Here is a 21,122-nt window from a genome sequence, read left to right as displayed (position 1 = left end):
TAGATGAATACTGGGGTGTTCTGTCAGTGGTCAATTACGGGTCTAAATCTAGCAGCCAAGAGTGGCATTTATTTTAAGTTCACAGCAGCTGATGCATTTAGCATGGGCAGTGTGTTCTGGAGATTTTATTCCAGTCTGAAGATGACAGAAGGTGCTAGTAAACAGGACAAATGTGGCATTAACAAAACTGTGGGAAATTGTCGAGTTCTGTTTATAACGAGGGTTTCCAGGAGTGTTCTGAAAATACATAGAGGATCGATTAGGAGCTAACATTTTAGTGAAACACCATCATAATCACACCTGTTAAGTAGCCTCACTTTCAAATTTATTATTATCTTTCAAATTACTGACTTGCTTTCTGTGTATTTCCAGCATTCTGATTTCTTATGTTTATTCTTAAAACATTGCAGCAAAATTGTATGGTTGTCGTAGTATGCCAACTACAAGAAGCACAACAACAAAGGCTCCTTTGGCAACACCTCCCAAACCCACGACCTCTACCATCTAGAAGTACAACGGCAGCAGTTGCTTGGATCACTGCAGCCTGCCAGTTCCATTCCAAATTGTACACCTTCCTCACTTTGAAATTTATTGCTGATCCTGCATTGTTGGGTTAAAATCCTTAAACTCCCTCCCTAACAGCACTGTAGAAGTGCCTTATTAGAGACCAGTACATCTCAAGAAGGTAGTTCACGGCCACTTCTTGAAGGCAATTAAGGGTGGTATTAAATGCTGGCCTTGCTTGCAGGATCCGTCTGGGATGAGAAGATTGTCCTATCACAAGCAGCTAAAGAAATTAAATCTATATTCTTTTGAATTTGGAAGAATGGGTATGATCTTATTGAAACAGATAAGGTCTTGAGGTGGAATGATAGGATAAGTGTCGAAATGTTTCCAGTAGAGGAAGAATCTTGAATGAGGGGATGTAGTTGTAAGATTAAGGGGTGGAGGTGCATGGAACTTCTTCCCACACAGGGTGGCACTCTCTGGAGAGTTCTGGAGGCTGGATTATTGGAGGTATTTAATGAGGAAGTGGATCAGGAATTGAGGATTATGGGGAATTGGCACAGAAGATCCAGCTTCCAGTACCTGCTGGGGCAGAAAATTTCAGAAATTCACTGCCCTCTGCGAGAAGAAATTTCTACAGACCTCAGTTTTAAATGAAGGGTAACTTATCATTTATTTATGTCCCCTTGTCTGAGACTCTCCCACTAGTTAAAACATCCCAACATCTGTCAATCCCTATTGAATAAGATCACCCCTCATGCTTCTAGACTCCAAGGAATACAGGCCCAAACTATTTAGTCTCTTGGTAGGACAACCCTTGATGAAGCCTTGGGCAGATCAGCCATGATCATATTGAATGACAGAGTGGGCTCGAGGAGCTGAGTGGCTATTCCTGACCCTATTTTCCTATGTTCTTAACTGAACAAAAAACACTTCTGCTTAATTAACATCACTGATATTATTTATTAAAATAACATTATGTGGTTGATGCTACTCTGGGACCCTGTATAACTTGCTTGAAATGAGGGTGGAATAGATCCCTGCATAAGAAAAAGGTATGTGACTGGGCTGCAAACATTTAGACCAGTACTTATTTTTTTCCTCTCCTCTAGTGACAGGAAGCAGTAGCCAGGAAACTGACAGCCAGAAAATTGTGACAACGATTCTACATCTAAGCTCTCAGTGATGAAGCTTGTTGGAGTGTTGCTGTGTCACACTGCCATGCGGCACACTTTAAATCATTAAACAGGCTCTGCTCACCATGAAGTGATGAAGCTTGAAGATAACAACCCCTCAGGATTTGGATTGGCACAGCTCCCATTCACCCTGGCTTCCAGGTTTGAGCTGAGCTCAGGCTGATGAGTTGTAAGTCTCCTCTGCAATTCGTAAAGGACCAGAGTGAAATAAGCCCGAGTTGCTCATTGAGCATGAACTGGCAGCAGAAAATGGTCTGTAATTGTCACTGAAAAGACTTATGGTGACAGAGACTGCCAAACCCCCGACTTGGCAAATATTGGCTTGAAACCAAAGCATCCCAATGATTGATGCACCCAGTAATGAAGGAGGGCTGGAGCTTTTAACACAATTACAGCTGCTGGACTGGGAAAAGAGTTTGAGGGGGAAACTGCTTAGTAATTTTCACTCCTGCAGCTGCTGTCAACTGTGTCTGCTCTCTGTGTGCTTGCTGGTTGTCTAGACAGTGTGAAATGCTTTTGGGTGTCCTTGGGTCAGTCTCAGTGGGCATTTATTCACTGTGTATCATCCATGGAGTCATAAAGTATAGAAACAGACCTTTGGCCCATCATGTCTATACAAACCATTAAGTACTCTAACCCCATTTACCAGCACTTGCTTTGTAGTCTTCTATGTCTTGGTGATGCAGGTTCTTGTCTAGATGCTTCTTAAGTGTTATGAGTGTACCTGCTTCCACCATCCCCTTGGGCAGTGCATTCCAGATTTCAGCCATACACTGAAAAAAAATTCCTCCTCTGATCCCCTCTAAACGTCTTACCGTCTACCCTAAACCTATGTCCTCGTTTTAGACACTTCTGCCATAGGAAAAAGTGTTGTACTATTTAGCCTACCTATGCCCATCATAATGTTGTATACCTCTATCAGGTCATCTCTCTGCCTCCTCTGCTCCAAGGAAAACATCTAGTATCTCCTGTAACTGAAATGTTCCATCCCAAAGAACCTCCTGGTAAATCTCTTCAGCAGTAAAGTTGAAAATCAGAACTTCCGTTGTGGGGTGGGAGATATAGAGCAAAAAATGGAATCTCTCTCCAATTCAATTTGCAATTAGTCATAGAGTGAAAGCTTTATTCAAACAAACCATGGATGGTTGCTGTGGGAATGGAAACATTTACAGGGGTGTAGTATAGAGGCCCTACTCTGAGATGGTGTGGTGCATTGCCGGGGCGGAGTAAAGGGAGCTTAGCTCATTCATCGGCTTTGACGATGTCACACCTGGAAGAGCTTGATGCTGAAACGAGGTGGCAGCTAAATGCCTCTCACTTGCCACTGACAGTGTTGCTTGATTCATACAGCATTGTAGAGATCAGTGCTTTTGCCTGTTATCACATATATATATATATATGTTGGGCCAAATATAGGGTGTAGGGTGGTGGCTCGTTTGCAATGGCAACCTTATATTGAAAGAAATCGTGCATGAGTGTATTCTGTAACTTTGCTGCAGTGGAACCAAATCATCCTTGAACCTGAGGGAATGCCAATGAAGAAGGACATTTTCATCATTGTAAATATGCTAGAGGTGGTCTAGTCCTGGAGAGGATGATTCATTGCCCAGTGCATTGGAAAAGTGTGCCCACAGTCCCCACAAAGCATTAAGGTTTGTCAGCTGCAGTGGATGGTGGTGCCCATTGAACAGTAATGAGCAATACATCTCAACTCTGCTAGCCGCTCACTCCCACATCATGAGTAATGAGCCTTGGTGGTGACTGAGGAAAGGCAGCTGCTCACTTGTGCCAGCTCCCTATGAGGGGAAGTTGCAGGTGATATAAGGCACACAGAGGAAAGAGGGGAGGCCAGTGAGATTCAGAGACAGGAAGAAGAAGCCGAGAGTTCAGAACATGCAAATGATCCTGTTACTACCACAGCAAGTTCCGCCAAATCATCTCTGCATATACCTACATATAAATCTCAGTAGCACAAGTGGAGACCCAGATCTTAAATTATTAGTTTTCTATTAATGTAGTTTTTTTTTCCTTTCTCCTCAGTACTGTCCAATCTGCATAAATCCGCTGTCCCTGCCTTCAGTCTTCAGGGATAATCTAATTATTTGGATAATTTCTTTTACCTTTCTTCCTTCAGTGAAGACAGCGGGACCTCCCCCTGGTGAGAGGTTGTATCCAGTGGCCAGGGGTGTTAAATCAGACCCATGATCAGGTTTATGCCACCTGATTCTAGGCCTGCCTGTCCCAGGGCTATTCAGTCTATTGATTTTACTTCATTATTGCTGGCTGTCCTTGAATAGGAAACAGTGGAATTACAGCAGCTCCTAGTGCAATGAAAAGCAATGAATTGTAATAACTCTCCACAGCCAAAACAGACTAACATTCTGTTGACAAGGTTTGTGTTGACACAACATATAATGTTGACAGTCTGTGAAGCCAGAAAGCCTAATGATGAAAATTTGCAAACAAAATCCTTCCAATTATCTTAGTGACTAATTCCCTTTTGCCTTCTTCCCTCCTCCACAGGTGATGACTCTCATTCTTGCCTGGGTTCAATGGCTGCTGGGAGTTCTCTCAAGTGACTATCACAAAGCAGGGCAGTGAAGGATCACAGCCAGGTGTCACCTTATCTGCAGTCGGTGCCCCCTCAAACACCTACTAGCAGGAGGTCACTGGTGGGGAGTAGTTGTGGTGCCTCAGATGATTCACTGAAGCCCAATGATATCTTGGGGGGTCACACTTGCCTAAATGAATAATGCCACTTCTGCTGAATGCATTGACAAAGTCTAGACACCAGTTGTAGCATAAGAAGAACATGAGCCAATTTGTGCATCACAAGCGATGTGATGATGAACAAAGAAATCCTCTTTTCTGTCACGTTGAATGAGCAGTGAATATTGGCCAGGAGATATCAGATAACTGAAAATCAAAAACTTCTGATGCTGGAAATCTAAAATAAAAACAGAAAACGCTGGAAACACTCAGTAGGCCAGGCTGAAATATTAACTCTTTTTCTGATCTGCAAATGGTTTCCATTATTTCCTGTTTTCATTTCCATCTGTCGATAACTTTCCTCCCCTTCAGAATACCACCACAGGTACTTTTACCTCCATTTAACAGAGGAAATAGGATCCTAGATAAACACTGAACACAGCACCTTCAGCACCACTGCCTCAACACTGCACTGGTGTCCACTTAGATCTCTGGAGTGCAACTGTGCACTATCCTCGGGCAGTGGACAGGGCCCGATTTAAGTTGAAAGACCAAGATGCTTGACTCTGAATAAGATCTTTTTTCTCCATATGGATGGGTGCCCACCAGTTGGTGTGAACGTGGTGGGCCGAATGGCCTGTTTCCATGCTGTATGACTCTATGACTCCATTTTGTCAAATGGTACAAGGACCCCTGAATCTGCCATAAGAGCCTGTTAAAAGGTCCTGTAGCATGTTTACAGTATAGATCATATAAGACTGCCAAAATCCCCTCCACACCTAACAGGGTTTAAAATTAAGCCTCTGAAAGATTGAAATCCAAGTAACATCATAGAAATGAGTTGAGTTTGGTTCTCAACCTCACAATATATGATGGAGAATGAGAACAGCTGTCAAACTGCTGAAAACCCCTGTTCTCAATGGAAGTGGCTGGTAGTACAAATGTTAAGTAGTGGAGTACATTGCTTTGAGTGCCTGGAATATGATCCTTGGCCAGTGACTTACAGTGCCATTAGTGTTCCAAGTAATTACCCTCTTCGTCTTTTTACTGCTAAAATGTCAAGATAGCAAGAATTTTCCTGCATTTTATGAAACAAGAGTTGTCAACGGTAGCATTATAGGTTATGTAAAAAATTGTTGCCCTGTTGCAAATAATTATTTAATAAGATAAGATTTTTTTTTAATCCCTGCAATTTCTTTTTCTGTCACAGCAACCTTGCCAAAAACACTTCTTAATATGAGCATTTTAATACCAAGACTGAAATGATTTGAGGTCTGGAGCAGAGAGATTGTGGTTACATAGTGAGCTCTCAGCAATCTTCAGGTCAAATGTCACTGGTCCAGAGGCTTTTGTGCAATATCTCTTGATTTAAATGTCTCTGAGTTCAATATCTATTGGGTTCAATTATATTAAGTCCATTTATCTTTTGTTTGCTATGTATTAGGTATAGCACTCTGTAGCCTTGAATCCAGCAAAAATAAAACAGGATTATCTTGTACGAAATTGAGATAAGAACAATCAGACTAAAAGGTTGATGTGGCATTATGGTCAGAACCTACCAAGATTGGCTTAGCCTGCATAAGTCATTTAACGTAATAAATGTTAGGTGGATTTAGTTGATGGCACTATTACCTGTAAGTCCCTGCATGGACTCCAACCCAAGGCAACATCCTTGTGCATCCCCTCTGTACTGCTATCACATCCTTCCTGCAGTATGGTTGTTGAAAGTGTTCATAGCACTACTGTAGCCTGACTATTATCCTGTATACTTCCAATATGACCCTCCTGTCTGTTGTCTGTATGCTTTGACCAATAAAGACGAGTATTCCATGTGCTGCCTTGAACATTTAGTCTAGCTCCTCACATATAAAATGCGCTTGGATAAGCACTTGAAGAGCCATAACCTAACATGGCAATGGAGCAAGAGCTGGGAACTGAGGGTAACCTAATAGCTAATTGGGTGGTATGGACCTGACAGGTCAAATGTTCTCCTGTGTTACAAGTTTCTCTGAATCTGAGCAGATAATGTAGATCAAACATCTGTCTAGATCAGGGATTGCTGGAGGCATCATCTTTCTGATGAGACTTACAGCTGGGTTCCTGTGGGTGTAAAAGATCTTGTGGCACTATCGTCAAGGTATAAGTTCTTCTACTGTCTTGTCGATGTCCTCCCATAAAGTAACATAAGTAACAGGCTAGTTTGCTATGTTTGGGATGTTGCGTTGTGCTTTTTTGTCACTTTTCTCACATAATGGGCCAGATCATGCATGCAGCTGAGGTATTTATCCACACTTCAGGAGAGGGTCACTGTTGAAACGGTCCTGACTGAGTCAGTGAGCTTCCGTGGAATCTCCTGCCTCCACAAGCACTGAACCAGGCAGCGATGAGATCTTTCGGCATCCTTGGACTGCAGAAATGTGGGAGGCCTCTGGCTGAGAGGTGCGGGGAAGTAATGGGAGTGGGAGGCAAATGAGGATGTGATGCAGGGATTCTGGCAGCTTCTTTCTAATGCTAAGGAGATCTGCATTAGTAATAACAAGACTTTTGGTTCCAGTGTCTACTATAGTAACAGCAGAGAAAAATGCTGGCAAGTGGCAGGTTGGGAGATGTAGCCCAACTGTGTTTATACAAAAAAAAATACCAATGACACTGTACCCACTTGGTTAGGTGCCAATTTTTTGTTTTAAAAAAGGCCTTTTTCTTCTTTCCATTATACACATTTCTCCAGAGATTTAAAATCTATTTAGGAGATTTGCTTCTTCTCCTGTTGGAGACCGAGGACTGAATTCGTTCAAGGATTGAATCCAATCTCAGCTTGTGGAACTAGCTATATAATGTTCCGCACTGTGGAGCTGTCAGCTAGATGTTCAAAGTGTGTCCAATGGAATTGCATAGACCCATTTAGATGTGGTGATGGGAACATTTTCAGTGTTATGATTTATCTCCTGTGCCTTTTTCCTATTAGATTGCTTGCATGTTATAAGACCAGTGGGGGGGTGGGTGGGGATCTTTCTAACAATGTGTTCTCGACGTAAGTATTTTGGATGTTTATGGGCAAATTAAATCAACTAATGTGAACACTTTGATCATTGTCACCAGCTTGCTATTAGTGTGCTCAGTATTTGCTGCCCTGGTGAGATTAACTGGTGAGGCAAATACTTCATATATGTGGCACTTTACATTCTTGGGAATGATTAATATGGCAAATCTGTGGTTTCCTCAGGAAATAACATGGTTTGGGTAGAAACCAAACTGTAGCAATTAGTTTCAGGACTGTGGAAAGAAGAGGGCTGAGGGAAAGGTTCACCTTCCTCTTGTCCTTTCCCTAATTCCTTGAGCATCCATCATAAAGCACAGGAGCAAAGATCAAATGGTTTTTAGATAAACCTCGTGCAGAAGCTTTGTGTTTGTAGTTATCAGGCTTTGCATTTACAGTAAAATTAAAATTTCACCAGACGGATGAGAACCCTTTTGACATTAAATTGATTAAAGACTGACAGGCTTTTTTTCTGCTTCCATTGCAGAATAATAGTTACATATCAGGAGAAAGTAAAATGAAAGGATTAGCTTCCAGTCATAAAACAGAATCATAAAGGATTGAAGATTAAGAGTCATCTATTTGAAAAATTCTGATATTACTGAGCTCTAGCTGAATTTTGTGAACCTCCTTCCTGTCTCACTTTCTTCTGGAGATTTGGAGTTGAGATTTTCTTTTGTAGAATCCATTAATCTAATTCCTGTTAAGCATTCCAACTTGATGACACCCACTCCAGCTTCGGCCAACCACATCTGTGCCAACCTTATACTAATCCCACTTGCCTGCATTAATCCCTCTATGCCTTGCTCATTCAAGTACCTGTCCAGATGCTCCTTAAATAATGTCCTGATGCAGGGTTTCAACCCGAACCATCAGCAGTTCATTTCCTCCCACAGATGCTGCTGGACCAGCTGAGTTCCTCCAACAGATTGTTTGTTGCTTCAGATTCCAGCAGCTGCAGTCTCTTGTGTCTCCTCTTAAATGTTGTTCCTGTTCCTACCTCCACCACCTCATTTGGCAGCACATTCCAGATATCAACTGTTCTTTGTGTGAAAGATTTACCCCTTACATCCCCTTTTAACCTCCTCCCTCTCACCTTAAACCTATGCCTTCTAATTTTAGATACCCCTACCATGGGAAACAGACTCTGGCTAGCTACCCTATCTCATAATTTTATATGCCTCTATCATGTCACCTCTCAGGCTCCTTTGCTCCAGGGAAAACAGATCCTGCCTATCCAATCCCTCCTTATAACTCAAGCCCTCCAGTCAAGTCTACATCCTTGTGAGTGTTTGCTGCATCCTCTCTAGCTTAATTACGTCTTTCCTGATCTTTCCTGTAGTATGGTGACCACAAATGCACACAACCCAAGTGCGGCCTAAACAACCTTTTGTACAACTCTAAGGCAAGTTGTATTTGAGCTATGTGTGCAACACTAAGTGGATGAAGGGGTTTACTTCAGTTCTAAATAGATTTATTTGTTTCTTGCAGGCACAGCTTTCTCAGCAAGTTTCCAGCCATGACCAACACCATATTTGGGAACAATACTGCTCGCTGGGTCTGCCCTAATGACCGGCAGCTCACTCTCAGAGGAAAGTAAGCTCCAATATTCTCTCTTTCTTAAGGAACTGCATGTGAAAGCCTTGGAATATTATAAAGCAAATCTGTTTAAGCATCTCCCCTGCTCCTGCTGTATTATTTGTTTGCATTGTGCCAAGCAGTATCATAATCAAATACTACTGAGACCCTGTGCATCAGTCCATCACAGATGTTATGCTCCAAGCCATTTTCATAACACTTCTTCACTCTGCCCTGTGGTTATCTCTGAATCTGAATCCATTTCTTGCACAGCCTCGGATTTGTAGGCTACAGGGAAATTGTTAACAGGCAAATTTTCTGTGCCTTCTTCTATTAAGTGAAAATGTTAAAGAGCTTCGAGCTGTGGGTATTGAGCACACCTTTTAAATTGTCACCAGTTGTGCTCCTGCCATTGTGGGTTGAGATTCTCAGTAGCTGTTCAGACAAAACCAGCTCCTCTCTGGCTGACTTCTTACTCATAGTGATACAACAGACAGTCCCCTTGATGACTGGTCTGGGCCCACACTGAATTGTAGGATAGCTTGGAGATGGCAAGTACTGAACCCTGGTGGTATGTTAAGAGTGAGTAGCTGGCAGGTGGGGAATTCACTTCACTGTCATTATTTCCATTAGGAATCTCAAGTCAAGAAATGCACTGTGAGCCACTCGCAAAATTGGGCTGCCTGCCCCAGATCTCTGGGTTACTGAACACAGATCCCTCTGAGGCGTAGGCAGTAGATCTACTCAGACATCTGCAATAGTTCTCTAGGACAGATACAAGCAAAGGCAAATTCCCTCAAATACCAGGCACAAGTATATCTGGTCATCTGGGCCACTGCTCATAGTGTGTAGCAGATCTCCTGGGATGCTGGCGCAGAAGACACTACATCTCTAGGTTAGTCGGCATCAGCCATAGGTCAAACTGCACCAGTTCCTCCGGGACACCAAGCAGAGGTGGCAGATGACTGCATGCTCCTTATTCTACATTCCAGAAAAGTTAGAAGCGAGGGTTTGTGCTGCTCCATTTTAGGTATAGACACTTTCCTGCAGCTTCTACAGAAATGGATTCATGTTTGATTCACACCACTACATCACTACACTTGAGGATTCAGATCTGCTTTTAAAATCTAATGTGGATGTAAAGACATGAACTGCTAATTTTGACACATGCCCTAAAAATGACTGCTGTGATTTTTAGCAGGCAAGCATCTAGTTTGTTCAAACTACATTGGTATTTTAATGCAGATGGGGATCTTCGTGTTTTTGTGATTGTAACCTTTTCATAATTAATCCAATTCTGGTGTCTCAGCAAGGCCATGGATAATCCCATTCACTACCATATGATTAGTGCCTGGGAGACACTCGATTGCATGTTGCCTTCATGTTTGTTAAACCGAGGAATTGTACTGCATGGTTATAAGCACAGTCGTGCGTGCTCAGTGAACATTGCTGTATTTCTATTAAAACAAATCTTGCAACAATGCTGCATGGTTTTGAACGAAAGTCACACATGTATTCAATGATGCATGATCTTGCTTGTCTTAATGCCTTACATTGAGATAAAACCTGTTTTGGATTAGTGATTTGAGTCATGGCATTGAGTAAAAGACAGTGAGGCCAAAGTAAAGGGCCTTGGGTTTGGTTTGGAGCACTTCTGCTGGAAAGTGAATTTGGAAGAGAGTGCTTTCTTTAAAGAAATTGTGGAGGTTTAAAGATGAGATAGTAAAAGTTTGAATGAAAACAGCACTAGTGCATGGGTGGCTGATAGAGGGATGAGGGATGGCATGATCTGATCATCTGTTCCAGCCAATTAGCAGCTGATTGTGGTGGATAATCATTGGCAACAGTCTGGATTTGCTACTGGTGAGACTCTCCATACAAAGTGTGGCTGCAATACCTGCTGCCTTGAAGAAAAGCTGGTGAATAATGGGTACGGATGCCTAATGACTAAAACTCCATTGCCTGCTGTTGGTCAATCCAAATAAATAAACTGGGCACTTATAACAATTATCCTGTCATAAGTTTGCAATTTTGAGCTTTCAGTGACCTGGGGACACATTAACATGGGAGCATGTTTAGTGATTTTTGGGGTCCTGTATTCCTTGCTGGTCCACCCCACACATGGTCCAATGAACCAAACAGTGGGAAACACTTAAATCTACATAACATTTGAGTTATGCACACCAACTGACTGCAACCTTCCTCCTTACCCCACCCCCTCACAGCTCCTGACAATACATTGCGAATCTAAGTACAGTTTGCACTCAATTTAGTGCAAATATTTTATGAATTCATGCTGCAAATACTGTGCAAAATGCACATTATAAATTCATTGTGGTTCTCTCTAAGAATGCACAGGGTCATTGTGACTCTTAGTGACGATTGATCTGAAGCAGCTCAGCCTGGCGAAGATAGATTGTCACTTCAATTGCTGAAGCTCTGAGATCAGGGCTCGATGCTTGTAGTGTTTGGTTTGTATGGTGAATTTTGTTCTCCTCATAATAGGATCCAGCTGGGTCAGCAAGATAAGCCAAAGGTCAGGCTTAAACAGAAGGATGGATATTAATAATCCTGGGCTTTTACTCAATCTGCTGTTATAGTGGTAACAATGAAATGTTGCAGGAAACCTGTGTTCTGTTATGGTGGAAATTTATTTTAATTTTTCATTTCTTTCTTTACCTAATCCTCTGCCTAGTGAGAATGAACAGTAAGTAATATTTCTTCTCTCTTGCTCTGTTAATTTTTCTTGGCATTTTGTTAATATTATCACACTTGATGCAAAGCAGTGATGAATAAATAAAAACAAGTGTTAATCGTGTATTGATGCAGATGAGAAATCTGGCTCCAGAGCATGGCCAATGCCTCAGTTGTTCATTTCACTTCCCAATATGTGCTAAGCCGAGTGGAATGGGAAGAGCATGAATCATGTTGTCCATTTTGCCAAAATTGGTTGAGCTCTGGGACTTGAGGAATCACCATCCACAGGGAGGTTAGGGCAGGGAGAAAATAAGGCAAAGTTCTTAAATGGTACCCAGTAACTCCAATTCTATGGGTGTTTCCGTATTAGATTAGGCCTGCTTGTGAGACACTCGTGCTTGAATAAAGCTGGCAATCTTCACTCTTAAGTGAAGGACGGCATCGTGGATGATATGCCCCAGTTAGAGCCAGTTTGTTCATAAGGCAAAAAGAGAAACCTGAACGGATCTGGGGATGAACAGCGATTGGAGTCCTTTTCCACTAAATAGACATTTCACTGGGCAAGCATCATCAGTTAGATTTCAGGTTCTGGAGGAATCTCTATTCGCAGTACTTATTACCAAATCTCTTTAAGGTTTCAGTGGAGGCAGTGGGAATATGGCACCATCATATCCGCTTCACCCAGTCAGGATCCCTATGTGTTGGTTGACACCTCCATATTCTTCCACCAATACCACAAAATTGCCACAAAGTATAAAGTAGGTCTGTGTGTGACTATTTTCCTCCCTGGCTTTGCCTTCTGCTTCTAGAGTATGTAGCACTCTGATCTTGTTGATCATTAATTGTAACAATTTTGTTCCGTCTCAGCCACAGTGAGAGTCCATACACCCTCACGCTGGGATGGGCTCTAATTAATTTGCAGCCAAAGAGCTGAGGAACTCACATCTCAATGTAGACACTTTTTTTTATATTTTCAAGAACACAGAAGACAATGTTTAACATGACCATAAAACATTTCCTATTTATTTTTGTTAGTATTGCTTTTACTGTTTGTTGCATTGACCTGCATGTATGCCTGTGGTGGACACATCATGATGACAGTGCATTTTCCCAAAAGACCTTCTCGGCCAGCAATGACTTCAGATTCTCTTTGCTTCGTAGATTTTGGCCCTGTCTAAATTAAGAGAGCCACTACTTGAATTTACTTAAAAATTAGTGTCACTGTTTCTGGTATTCTGGTATCCTGTTAGGACCAAAGATGAAAGTAAGCCAGTGTGGCTGGCTCAGAATGTCAGTAAGAAAGTGAATGACACAACACTACAAATGGGTTAAATCATCAATGCTAGTGATACAACTGTAGCAATAAGGAAATCAAGTTATTTTCACCCCTGGTTTGGCAGAGATTAGTTTTCAAAATTCAAAACCACATTGAATTTCTTTTGAAAGATTTATCTTGATTCCCCATTTCCATATGAACTTTCCTGATGAATCCCACCACCTTTTGAACAGTCAATGCAGGGTTGTTATAGTGAAATAATCCAGTGAGCAGGAAGACAAGGATTCCCATTCAGAGTTACTGAAAACTGTTATTTAGAGGGCATAGATTTAGGGTGAGAAGGGAAAGATTTAAAAGGAATCTGAGGGGCAACTTTTTCATGCAGAGGGTGGTTAGTACATGGAACAAGCTGTGAAAGAAAGTGGTTGAGGCAGGAACAATAGTATCATTTAAGAAGCACTTGGATGGTCCATGCAGAGGCAGGGCTTCGAGGGATATGGGCCGAAGGCAGGAAATCGGGACTAGCTGGATGAGCACCGTGGTCGGCGTAAACTCGTTGGGCCGAAGTGCCTGTATCCATGCTGTATTGCTCTATGACTCTAAAAGGACAATAATATTCTGAGTGTAATTTAAGACCATTTTCATTTATTTACTACTTTCAACTGCATTTGATTTTAATTCTTCCATTTTATACCCATTTCCGCACTGTTCAATCTCTTGTTCCTGTGTTTGACACTTTGCCAGCAATGCCGGTTGTGGGCTGTGAGCTCCTGGGACAGGACATTCCATGAAAAAGGGCAAGTAATGAGAAGTAGTTCTCGCCCATGACAGAATGGGTATAGGGAGAGTATACAAAGTGCTGGCTCTATTTTCCCTTATTCTTTGCTGCTTGACGCCAATTAATTACAAAGGATACTTCATATTTTTTTAGTCCAGTAAACTGCTTGCAAAACAAATTGGAAGAGTGATCAGGTATTGGTTGAGAATCACAGTGGGTGTCATATATTAAGGTGCAGATGAATATGACAATGACTCCAGTGCATGTGCTTACATAGAATTTCAAAAAATATCCAGTGTAAAAATAGCTCTTTCAGACCAAAAACCCATACATTCTATTAAATCTAACCTCATCTCCATGCCTGCCTATTCCTTTCATTCTTTGCTTATATAACTTTTTCCTAAAATTTCCTTACCCATTCACCTGAATAGGACAGTGAGTTCCACATTCTAAACCACTCTCTGGGTAAAGAGTTTTCTCTAAATTTCATTTAAATTTATTAGAGACTATTTACTACAACTTGTCCTTAGCTTCTTCCACATGTGTAAGTATTCTTGGTATATACACCCTAACAACCCCTTTTGTAATCTTAAGGCCCTCTGTTACATCGTCCTGCAATTTTTTTCTTTTCTCAAGAATAGAACCTGTTCATTCTTTGCTGTGGTTATAAAATCAATTTGCAGTTCATCATTGCAAATCCTTATTGGACTTTCTCCAGTCGGTCTACAAAGTGCAGAGATTAGGCCAATACGAGCATTTCCAAATCTTTTGTTCTTTTCCAAAGAAGTTCTATCTAATTAATAATCAGCTGAAATGCAGGTTTCTAAAATTATTTTAATAATTTCCTGTTTCCAGCATTCACAACTCTGTCTGTGTGAAGGGTTTTCACTGCTGGTTCCAGACACATCCTTTTGCTGTCAATATTATAATTGAATGAATTTGCAGTTTTTAGATGTAAAGCAGGGACTGGTTCAAAAAAAGATGTGATTAACTTACAAGAAAATCAGAAATAACTGCAGATGCTGAAGATCTGAAATAAAAACATAAAAATGTTGAAAACACTCAGCAGGTCAGGCAGCATCTGCGGAAAGAGAAATAGTTAACGTTTCAGAGTAGAGGTGAAGATATTTGTTGCATCTCATGGTTTGCCTTTCACTATTGTGTAAGGGTATTCACTGAGGCTCTTTATTCAAAGAGGGCTAATGCCAGTTTATTCTCTGTGGCTGGAGAGCAGGGGCAGAGAGAGTGCACAGCTTTTCAGGGACTGCAGGGTTTCCTGTAAGCTCAGGTGCCGTTGACTGCTTGCACATTAGTTTGCTGTGCCCTAGTTCAACTCTGCCTCATCCCACAATCAAAGCAGATTCCATTCCTCCTTCATCCAGCTGAAGTACAATAACAGACAGCTGAAAGCTCGGAAACCCAGTAGCATTCCTTCATCCTCCAGCAATCTGCATTTGCCTTCATCACCCTCACACCGTTGCTGTGGTTTGCCAGCTGCTGACAGCTTGGCTAAAGCCTCCACTGCATAACTTGCACACACTTGAAGGAGGAAAGGGGCTGTAGAGTGAGCCTTGCTTGCCACAGACCACTGCAGCATCCAGTGCAGCAGCTGTGCGTAGTTCCAGTGATGGCCAAAGTCAGCTTCTCCCAGTCAGTCAGAGTGTGCTGCCCCTTCCAATTAGCCCTAGAGATAAGACTGGTGTTGTGCCACGTTAGCCAGCCATGGAAAAGAGTGTGTGTTACTGAGTGTCATGCAATTAGTTTGTTATGGTTGCATAGCTGGCAGTATGTGCAACAGTGAGAAGAGGATACAAGAGTTGCAGCTGTGCTGTCAGAATTTGGTACAGTGCAGGAATTTGGGTTGAGCCCTGATTAGTAAAGATTGTTGGTGGATTAGTGTTGGGTATGTGATGCCTTATGCAGTATTTGATTCTAATGGTGCAGAGGTAGGATATGACAGTTGAAGAGGTATTTACTTATCTTGACCACTTGTGTCAGGTCATTGAACTTCTTCCAGCACTACACCTAGGTCTTTGGGGCTAAGTTCTTGACATTGATCATGATGGCTTTCTGCTGCCACTGCCTTCTGCTCTGCCTCTTGACTCCTCGCAATATAGGTCGATTTCCTTCATTACACCAACTCCGCCAAGTTCAGTGCAGCTCCCCATTACCATGAAACCCAAAATTTAAAGATCTTATGTTCCCTGAAATAGATGAATATTGTTTTATAGACCATCCCCAGGTTAAAAATGCCCAATTTATGGACGGCCTACATACAAACAAGCTTCCATAACATTACTAAATTCAAATGTCCGATGCATGTTATTCCTACAAATGGCAGAACTAGTTTCCTCTCTCTCTCCACTTTCAGTAATTGTTCTTTCTCATCAGTCTTATGTGCTTTTGATACCATTCATTGCAATCTGTGGAGGTATGGTTACCATATCGTGTGATTTTTATATATATTTTATATATATATATGGATAAAATTGACTTAAGGACATCTGTAAAAACAAAACCAATTCATTACACAGGAATGGCCTGTGTAGCACTTTAGCAGCTTCTTTTGTACAAACCTTGATGTCCTCTCCTAGGTTGTGCTGTGCTTCACTAGTTCCTGCGTCAGATTCATTTGTACAATTGCTGTTAGTACCTGCTCCAGCTTCGATGTGCCTTCCATCTAAAGCTTGCCTGCCCCTCTCAGCTAATGCTCAGGCTTTTAGCCCCCTGCTGATGGATCCCGCAAATGAACAGCAGAGCTGGTGCTTACTGACCACTCAGGCCGTGGGACTGAGCACATTGGCATTCACACTTGAGTGACATGGTAAAATTGGGCAGCATAAGGTGTTGCCAGTTTTCAGGCATTAGGACTTAGCCCCATTCAATTTTCTCGATACTTGATGTCCCCTAAAATAGATGAACATTGTTTTACAGCATTTTAGCAGCTTCTCTTGTACTAACCAAGAGCGGTGAGCTGGAAGACAGAAATGTTGAGCCCATTGCACAAAGAAGAGGCTCGAAGGACAGGGAGTTGACGTCATACATCAATAAAGTCGCAGTGTGCTGAAACATCAACCACAGCATTGCAGAGTGTTCTGAGGCAGCTTTGTCCCTGCTTCGAGCTGCTCTCCATGGGCAGGACTCGAATTGACTGCTTACATCTGATACCCTAGAAAGTGAGCAAAAGCTGATCAACAAATTCAAAAATGCTCAAAGCAGCTGGCAACACACAAATGGAATGTGATATCTGCTACAGTCATTTCAGATTATAAAGGATTGTACATCCTAGGGTGTCAGAGGTAGCTGCGTAGATCTGGCCACAGATGTGAGGGGTGAAAGCGGTTTCTGTTCCTGATGTACACTCCAGTGAGAACCCACCAGGCAACCTGGAGCACGATTCCTTCAAGGTGGTTAACTTTAACCCCTGTGTAGGCTTCAGACTCTAAAGGGAATCCAAGCCTCTGAACATCTTTAAATAAAACATTTCTTTCTCCTAACAGAGGTGAACCCCCTGTGCCTTTGCAGTCAGAATCTTTATTTTCTGTTAATTCCCTATTGGCATCAAATCTGCAATTATGGAAAATACTGAACTGTTCCATAACTCAGAGTGGTGATCAGTCCACTTCCAACAAGTCATGACTACAGGTAGAGGCTGTCCTGCCTCTGCGGGGCAGATCTTGACTCTGTGCAATAATATACAGCAGGTGATTGTAGGTAGGCCCATCTGACATCTCCTGATTTCATTGTCACTGTTTGTAAATCTGACGCCTGTTTCACACTATTGCACACAGGTGGGATCTACAACAATGTGACCCAGAAGCCCAGGAAGTGGGAGCAGTCACCAAGGCCACGCTTCCTCCCTGACAAGGAAGCTAACTTACCGATGAATTCTCAGCCCAAAATATTGTCGGTTCACCATGAGTGCGGGGTAACCGGGCTACACTGCAAGGGTATGAGGAGAGAACTTGCGAGGTAAACACTTGGACTGGTCTTTGAAGGGTTCTGGCAGTGCCCACAGCACAGATGTGGCAGGTGTGCCTGCTTCAAATCAAAATCCTTGAAAGAATTGTTTAAACACCTTATAGAGAAGCCTAGCTTTGCCAACTTAGGATGTTTATTTTGCTGTAACAAGACATCTGCTTTTGTACCAACTACAGGCTCTTCAAAGTTTTGAATAAAAGAATCATATCAAATGTCCTCTTTACCTTCTCTGCGCTACGGGGATGAATTCTTCTTTCTCCACTCTCCCCACACAACTGAAGCCCCTCATTCTTTGTACTATTCTAGTAAATGTTCTCTGGAGCCTCTCTAAAGACTTGACATCTTTCGCAGTGTGCAGTGCCTACAACCTAGCACAATACTCCAGAAGGGGACTAACCAGGGATCTCTATATGTTTAGTACCATGCCCTTGCTTTTGTACCCTATTCTAGTAATGAAACAATGAACTCCTAAGCTTTTTAACAGCCTTCTCCTTTCAATGATTTGTGTACATTTATCCTCAGATCTCTCTATTCTTGAACCTATTCTGAAATTATACCATTTAATTTGTTTTGCGTCTCCTCATTCTTCCTTCCAAAACAATTTACTTAATAACTCGGCATTACAGTTTGTCCCTTCATTTCTGACTATTCCACCAATCTGTTTGTGTGAACAAGCAGTTTAGGAGCATGAGTAGACTACTTGACCTCAAGAATGCCCTGCCATTTAATAAGATCAAGGCAATTCTTCTGCAGTTTAATTTTTTTCTCCTCACTGAGTTTTATGTCCTCTACAGACTTGGAAGTTGTGCTCTCTGCACCCAGTGCCTGGTGCATTAAAAAGAGCATTGGGCCTTGCTACTGTTAGCACTGCAAAGTTCACTCCTGTTGGATTAATAATAGCTGACCCCCTTGCATTCTACGTTCTGTTTCTAAGACAGTAATATATCCACACAGCCAAAGTTCCTTTAATCTCATGGGTTTTGTGGAATGTTATCCATTTATACATCAACCTTTCACTCCATCAAATTAGTCAGAAATGATTTGCTTTGAACAAATCTATGATGATTTTCATTTATTAGCCAACTAACCTATTTTTTCCCCAATTATTATCTCCAAAAGTCTCTGATTGGTCTGAAGTTGTTTATTCCTCTTTCTTCATGTTAAACACGGATTCTCATAGTTTAAGAAGATTTTCTTACTGTAATAAGTGTGCAGCCTGGCTGAAGGCAGTCAACACTGCAGTTAATCCTCTTTGTTCATGCTATACAATTTCTGCAGTCAATGAAGCCTTACTTTTCTAATTCTGACAAAAGAAAGCCACTGGCAAGTTTCTTGCAAGATTTGTATGAAAGTTTGCTGTTTGTACAACTCCTGAGATCACCCCATTAGCTCTATTTCCTTTCATGAAGCCCACACACTAACAGCAAGGCAAGGCACCCATGTTATAACAGTGTTGTTCATGTCTGATATCCTCAACTTCAGAACAGCAACACCCATCCCAAATTAAGATTAGAACACAGCACCTGAGACATGCAAGACTTGGTAGCGAAGGAAGTGGAAAATTGTACTGAAGTGGAAGTGATGAGATGACAAAAATTCTCAAAGTCTTTGAGGCTCATCCCATTTTTTAGAGATGAAGGAATATGGATTAAGACAGAAAAGTGAAGGGACAGCAAAGGCCATAGGATACCATAGGATACAGGAGCCCAGTCCAGCCCTTTTACACTGCTGAACAGAATACTTGATGCATGAGGGTCACCCTCTGTGCTAATAAATGGCATAATCTGTGGATCAACATTGTAGCCAAGTTTGAGGCTCCAGTTGACTATTGCTGTTACTGACTGTGCCATACCAATGATACATGTCAGCTATGGAAAGCATGGCACCTCTCAGGGATTCTGAATTGTGCTCATCACTATCTTTCAGTTCAGACGAAGGGTCTCGACCCGAAATGTCGACTGTCCATTTCTCTCCATGGGTGCTTCCTGACCCACTGAGTTCCTCCAGCATTTTGTTTGTTGCTCTAGATTCCAGCATCTACAGTCTCTCGTGTCTCCACATGTGATAGGAGATTCCCTTTGGGAAATGAGTTGTGATGGTACTGGGGAGGCAACAACAACAAAAAAGTATATAACAACTCGTGTAAAAACTGGCAACAGCATTGCTACCATCCGAGAAGGAAACAAAAAAAAACAAGGGGAAAGTGAATGAAATAAAAATGTTTGTGTGCTACTGTGTCATTTTCACACCCTTCATCCATGGAGTAAGCCTGGTCCCCATGTTATCAAGGCATTTAACATGTCCTACATCCTACACATCAAAACTGGCATCTAATACAGTAGTTGTCATCTTTTGTTTTATTTTATATTACTTATTTAAGGGATGTGGTCATTGCTGGCAAGACCTGCATTTGTTGCCCATCCTTAGTTCCCAAAAGGCACTGGTGGTGAGCTGCACCTTAAACCACTGTTGTTTGTGTGCTCTTGCTACTAAGCTGCTGGGAATGGAGCTCCAGGGTCTTGAGCCAGCAACAAGGAGGGAAGGGCAATATATTTCCAAGTAAGGGTAGTGTGTGACCAGAAAGAGAGCTTACAATTTCCCTTGTGACTGCTGCCCTTGTCCTTCTGGATGGCAGAGGTCATGGGTTTGGGAGGTGCTGTCAAAGAAGCTTTAGTTGCTGGAGTTCACATTGAAGTGCCACAGTTAATTGAAATGCTTGCCTGTTTGAGGTAGGCACTTCCACTATTTCCAGTTCCTCACATCGCAAACTATGGGATGAGTTCCGCTGAGAGACCTGGCCTTCTGTTTATTCATAATGCTGGAGAGGGCATCGGAGAATATAATCCTGCCTTGAGCAAAGTTGCTGACTTTAGAATAACTTTTAAAACTCATCCAAATAACTTTAGGGAGATGGCACGTTGTTGAAAAATCTCTATGAAAGTTGCAATAATCTTGAGAAACCTGTTGTTGTTTGCTAAGAAATGGGGAACTTTGGTCATGAATCACAGATCATTGACCAGTTGATCTCAACCAGCATTTGCTGATCAGTGGCCCATGGTCTGTTCAATAATTCCTTAAGCACTTGGATAAAACAAAGCCAATGGCAAACACAGAACTAAAGGCCAGAACCAACACACAAGTAATTTGATTTGAATTGTGCCCAGTAACTGCTTGGCAAAAATTTAATTTTAGTTACCACATTGAGCTGCAAACACTGATTAATACTTGGGAATAATCTGGGACAAGACAGATGTGAAGTTTATATTTCTCCTAACTAGCATGTCTAGAACCGGGGCTCACAGTCTCAGAATAACAGATTGGCCATTCAGGACTGAAATAAAGAGAAATTTCTTCACACAGAGG

At 41.9% G+C, this 21,122-nt stretch overlaps 1 protein-coding gene across 4 annotated transcripts in view; it reads left to right on the top strand.

The window, feature by feature from the left end:
- The window catches only part of LOC127579262 (rabphilin-3A-like), a 152,746-nt gene that overhangs the window by 47,707 nt on the left and 83,917 nt on the right, over positions 1-21,122 (top strand). For 3 of the 4 annotated variants that reach the window (XM_052031914.1, XM_052031913.1, XM_052031912.1), the window contains exon 2: positions 8,941-9,045. In XM_052031914.1, the coding sequence (XP_051887874.1) occupies positions 8,969-9,045 (77 nt within the window). In that variant the 5' untranslated portion in view covers positions 8,941-8,968. Of the gene's footprint in view, positions 1-8,940; positions 9,046-17,569; positions 17,751-21,122 lie in introns of all 4 variants that reach the window. The other variant, XM_052031911.1, reaches the window with a different exon arrangement.

The sequence above is a fragment of the Pristis pectinata genome, chromosome 17 (assembly GCF_009764475.1).
Source record: "Pristis pectinata isolate sPriPec2 chromosome 17, sPriPec2.1.pri, whole genome shotgun sequence".
NCBI lineage: Eukaryota > Metazoa > Chordata > Chondrichthyes > Rhinopristiformes > Pristidae > Pristis > Pristis pectinata.
This window is presented reverse-complemented; position numbering and strand designations above follow the sequence as displayed.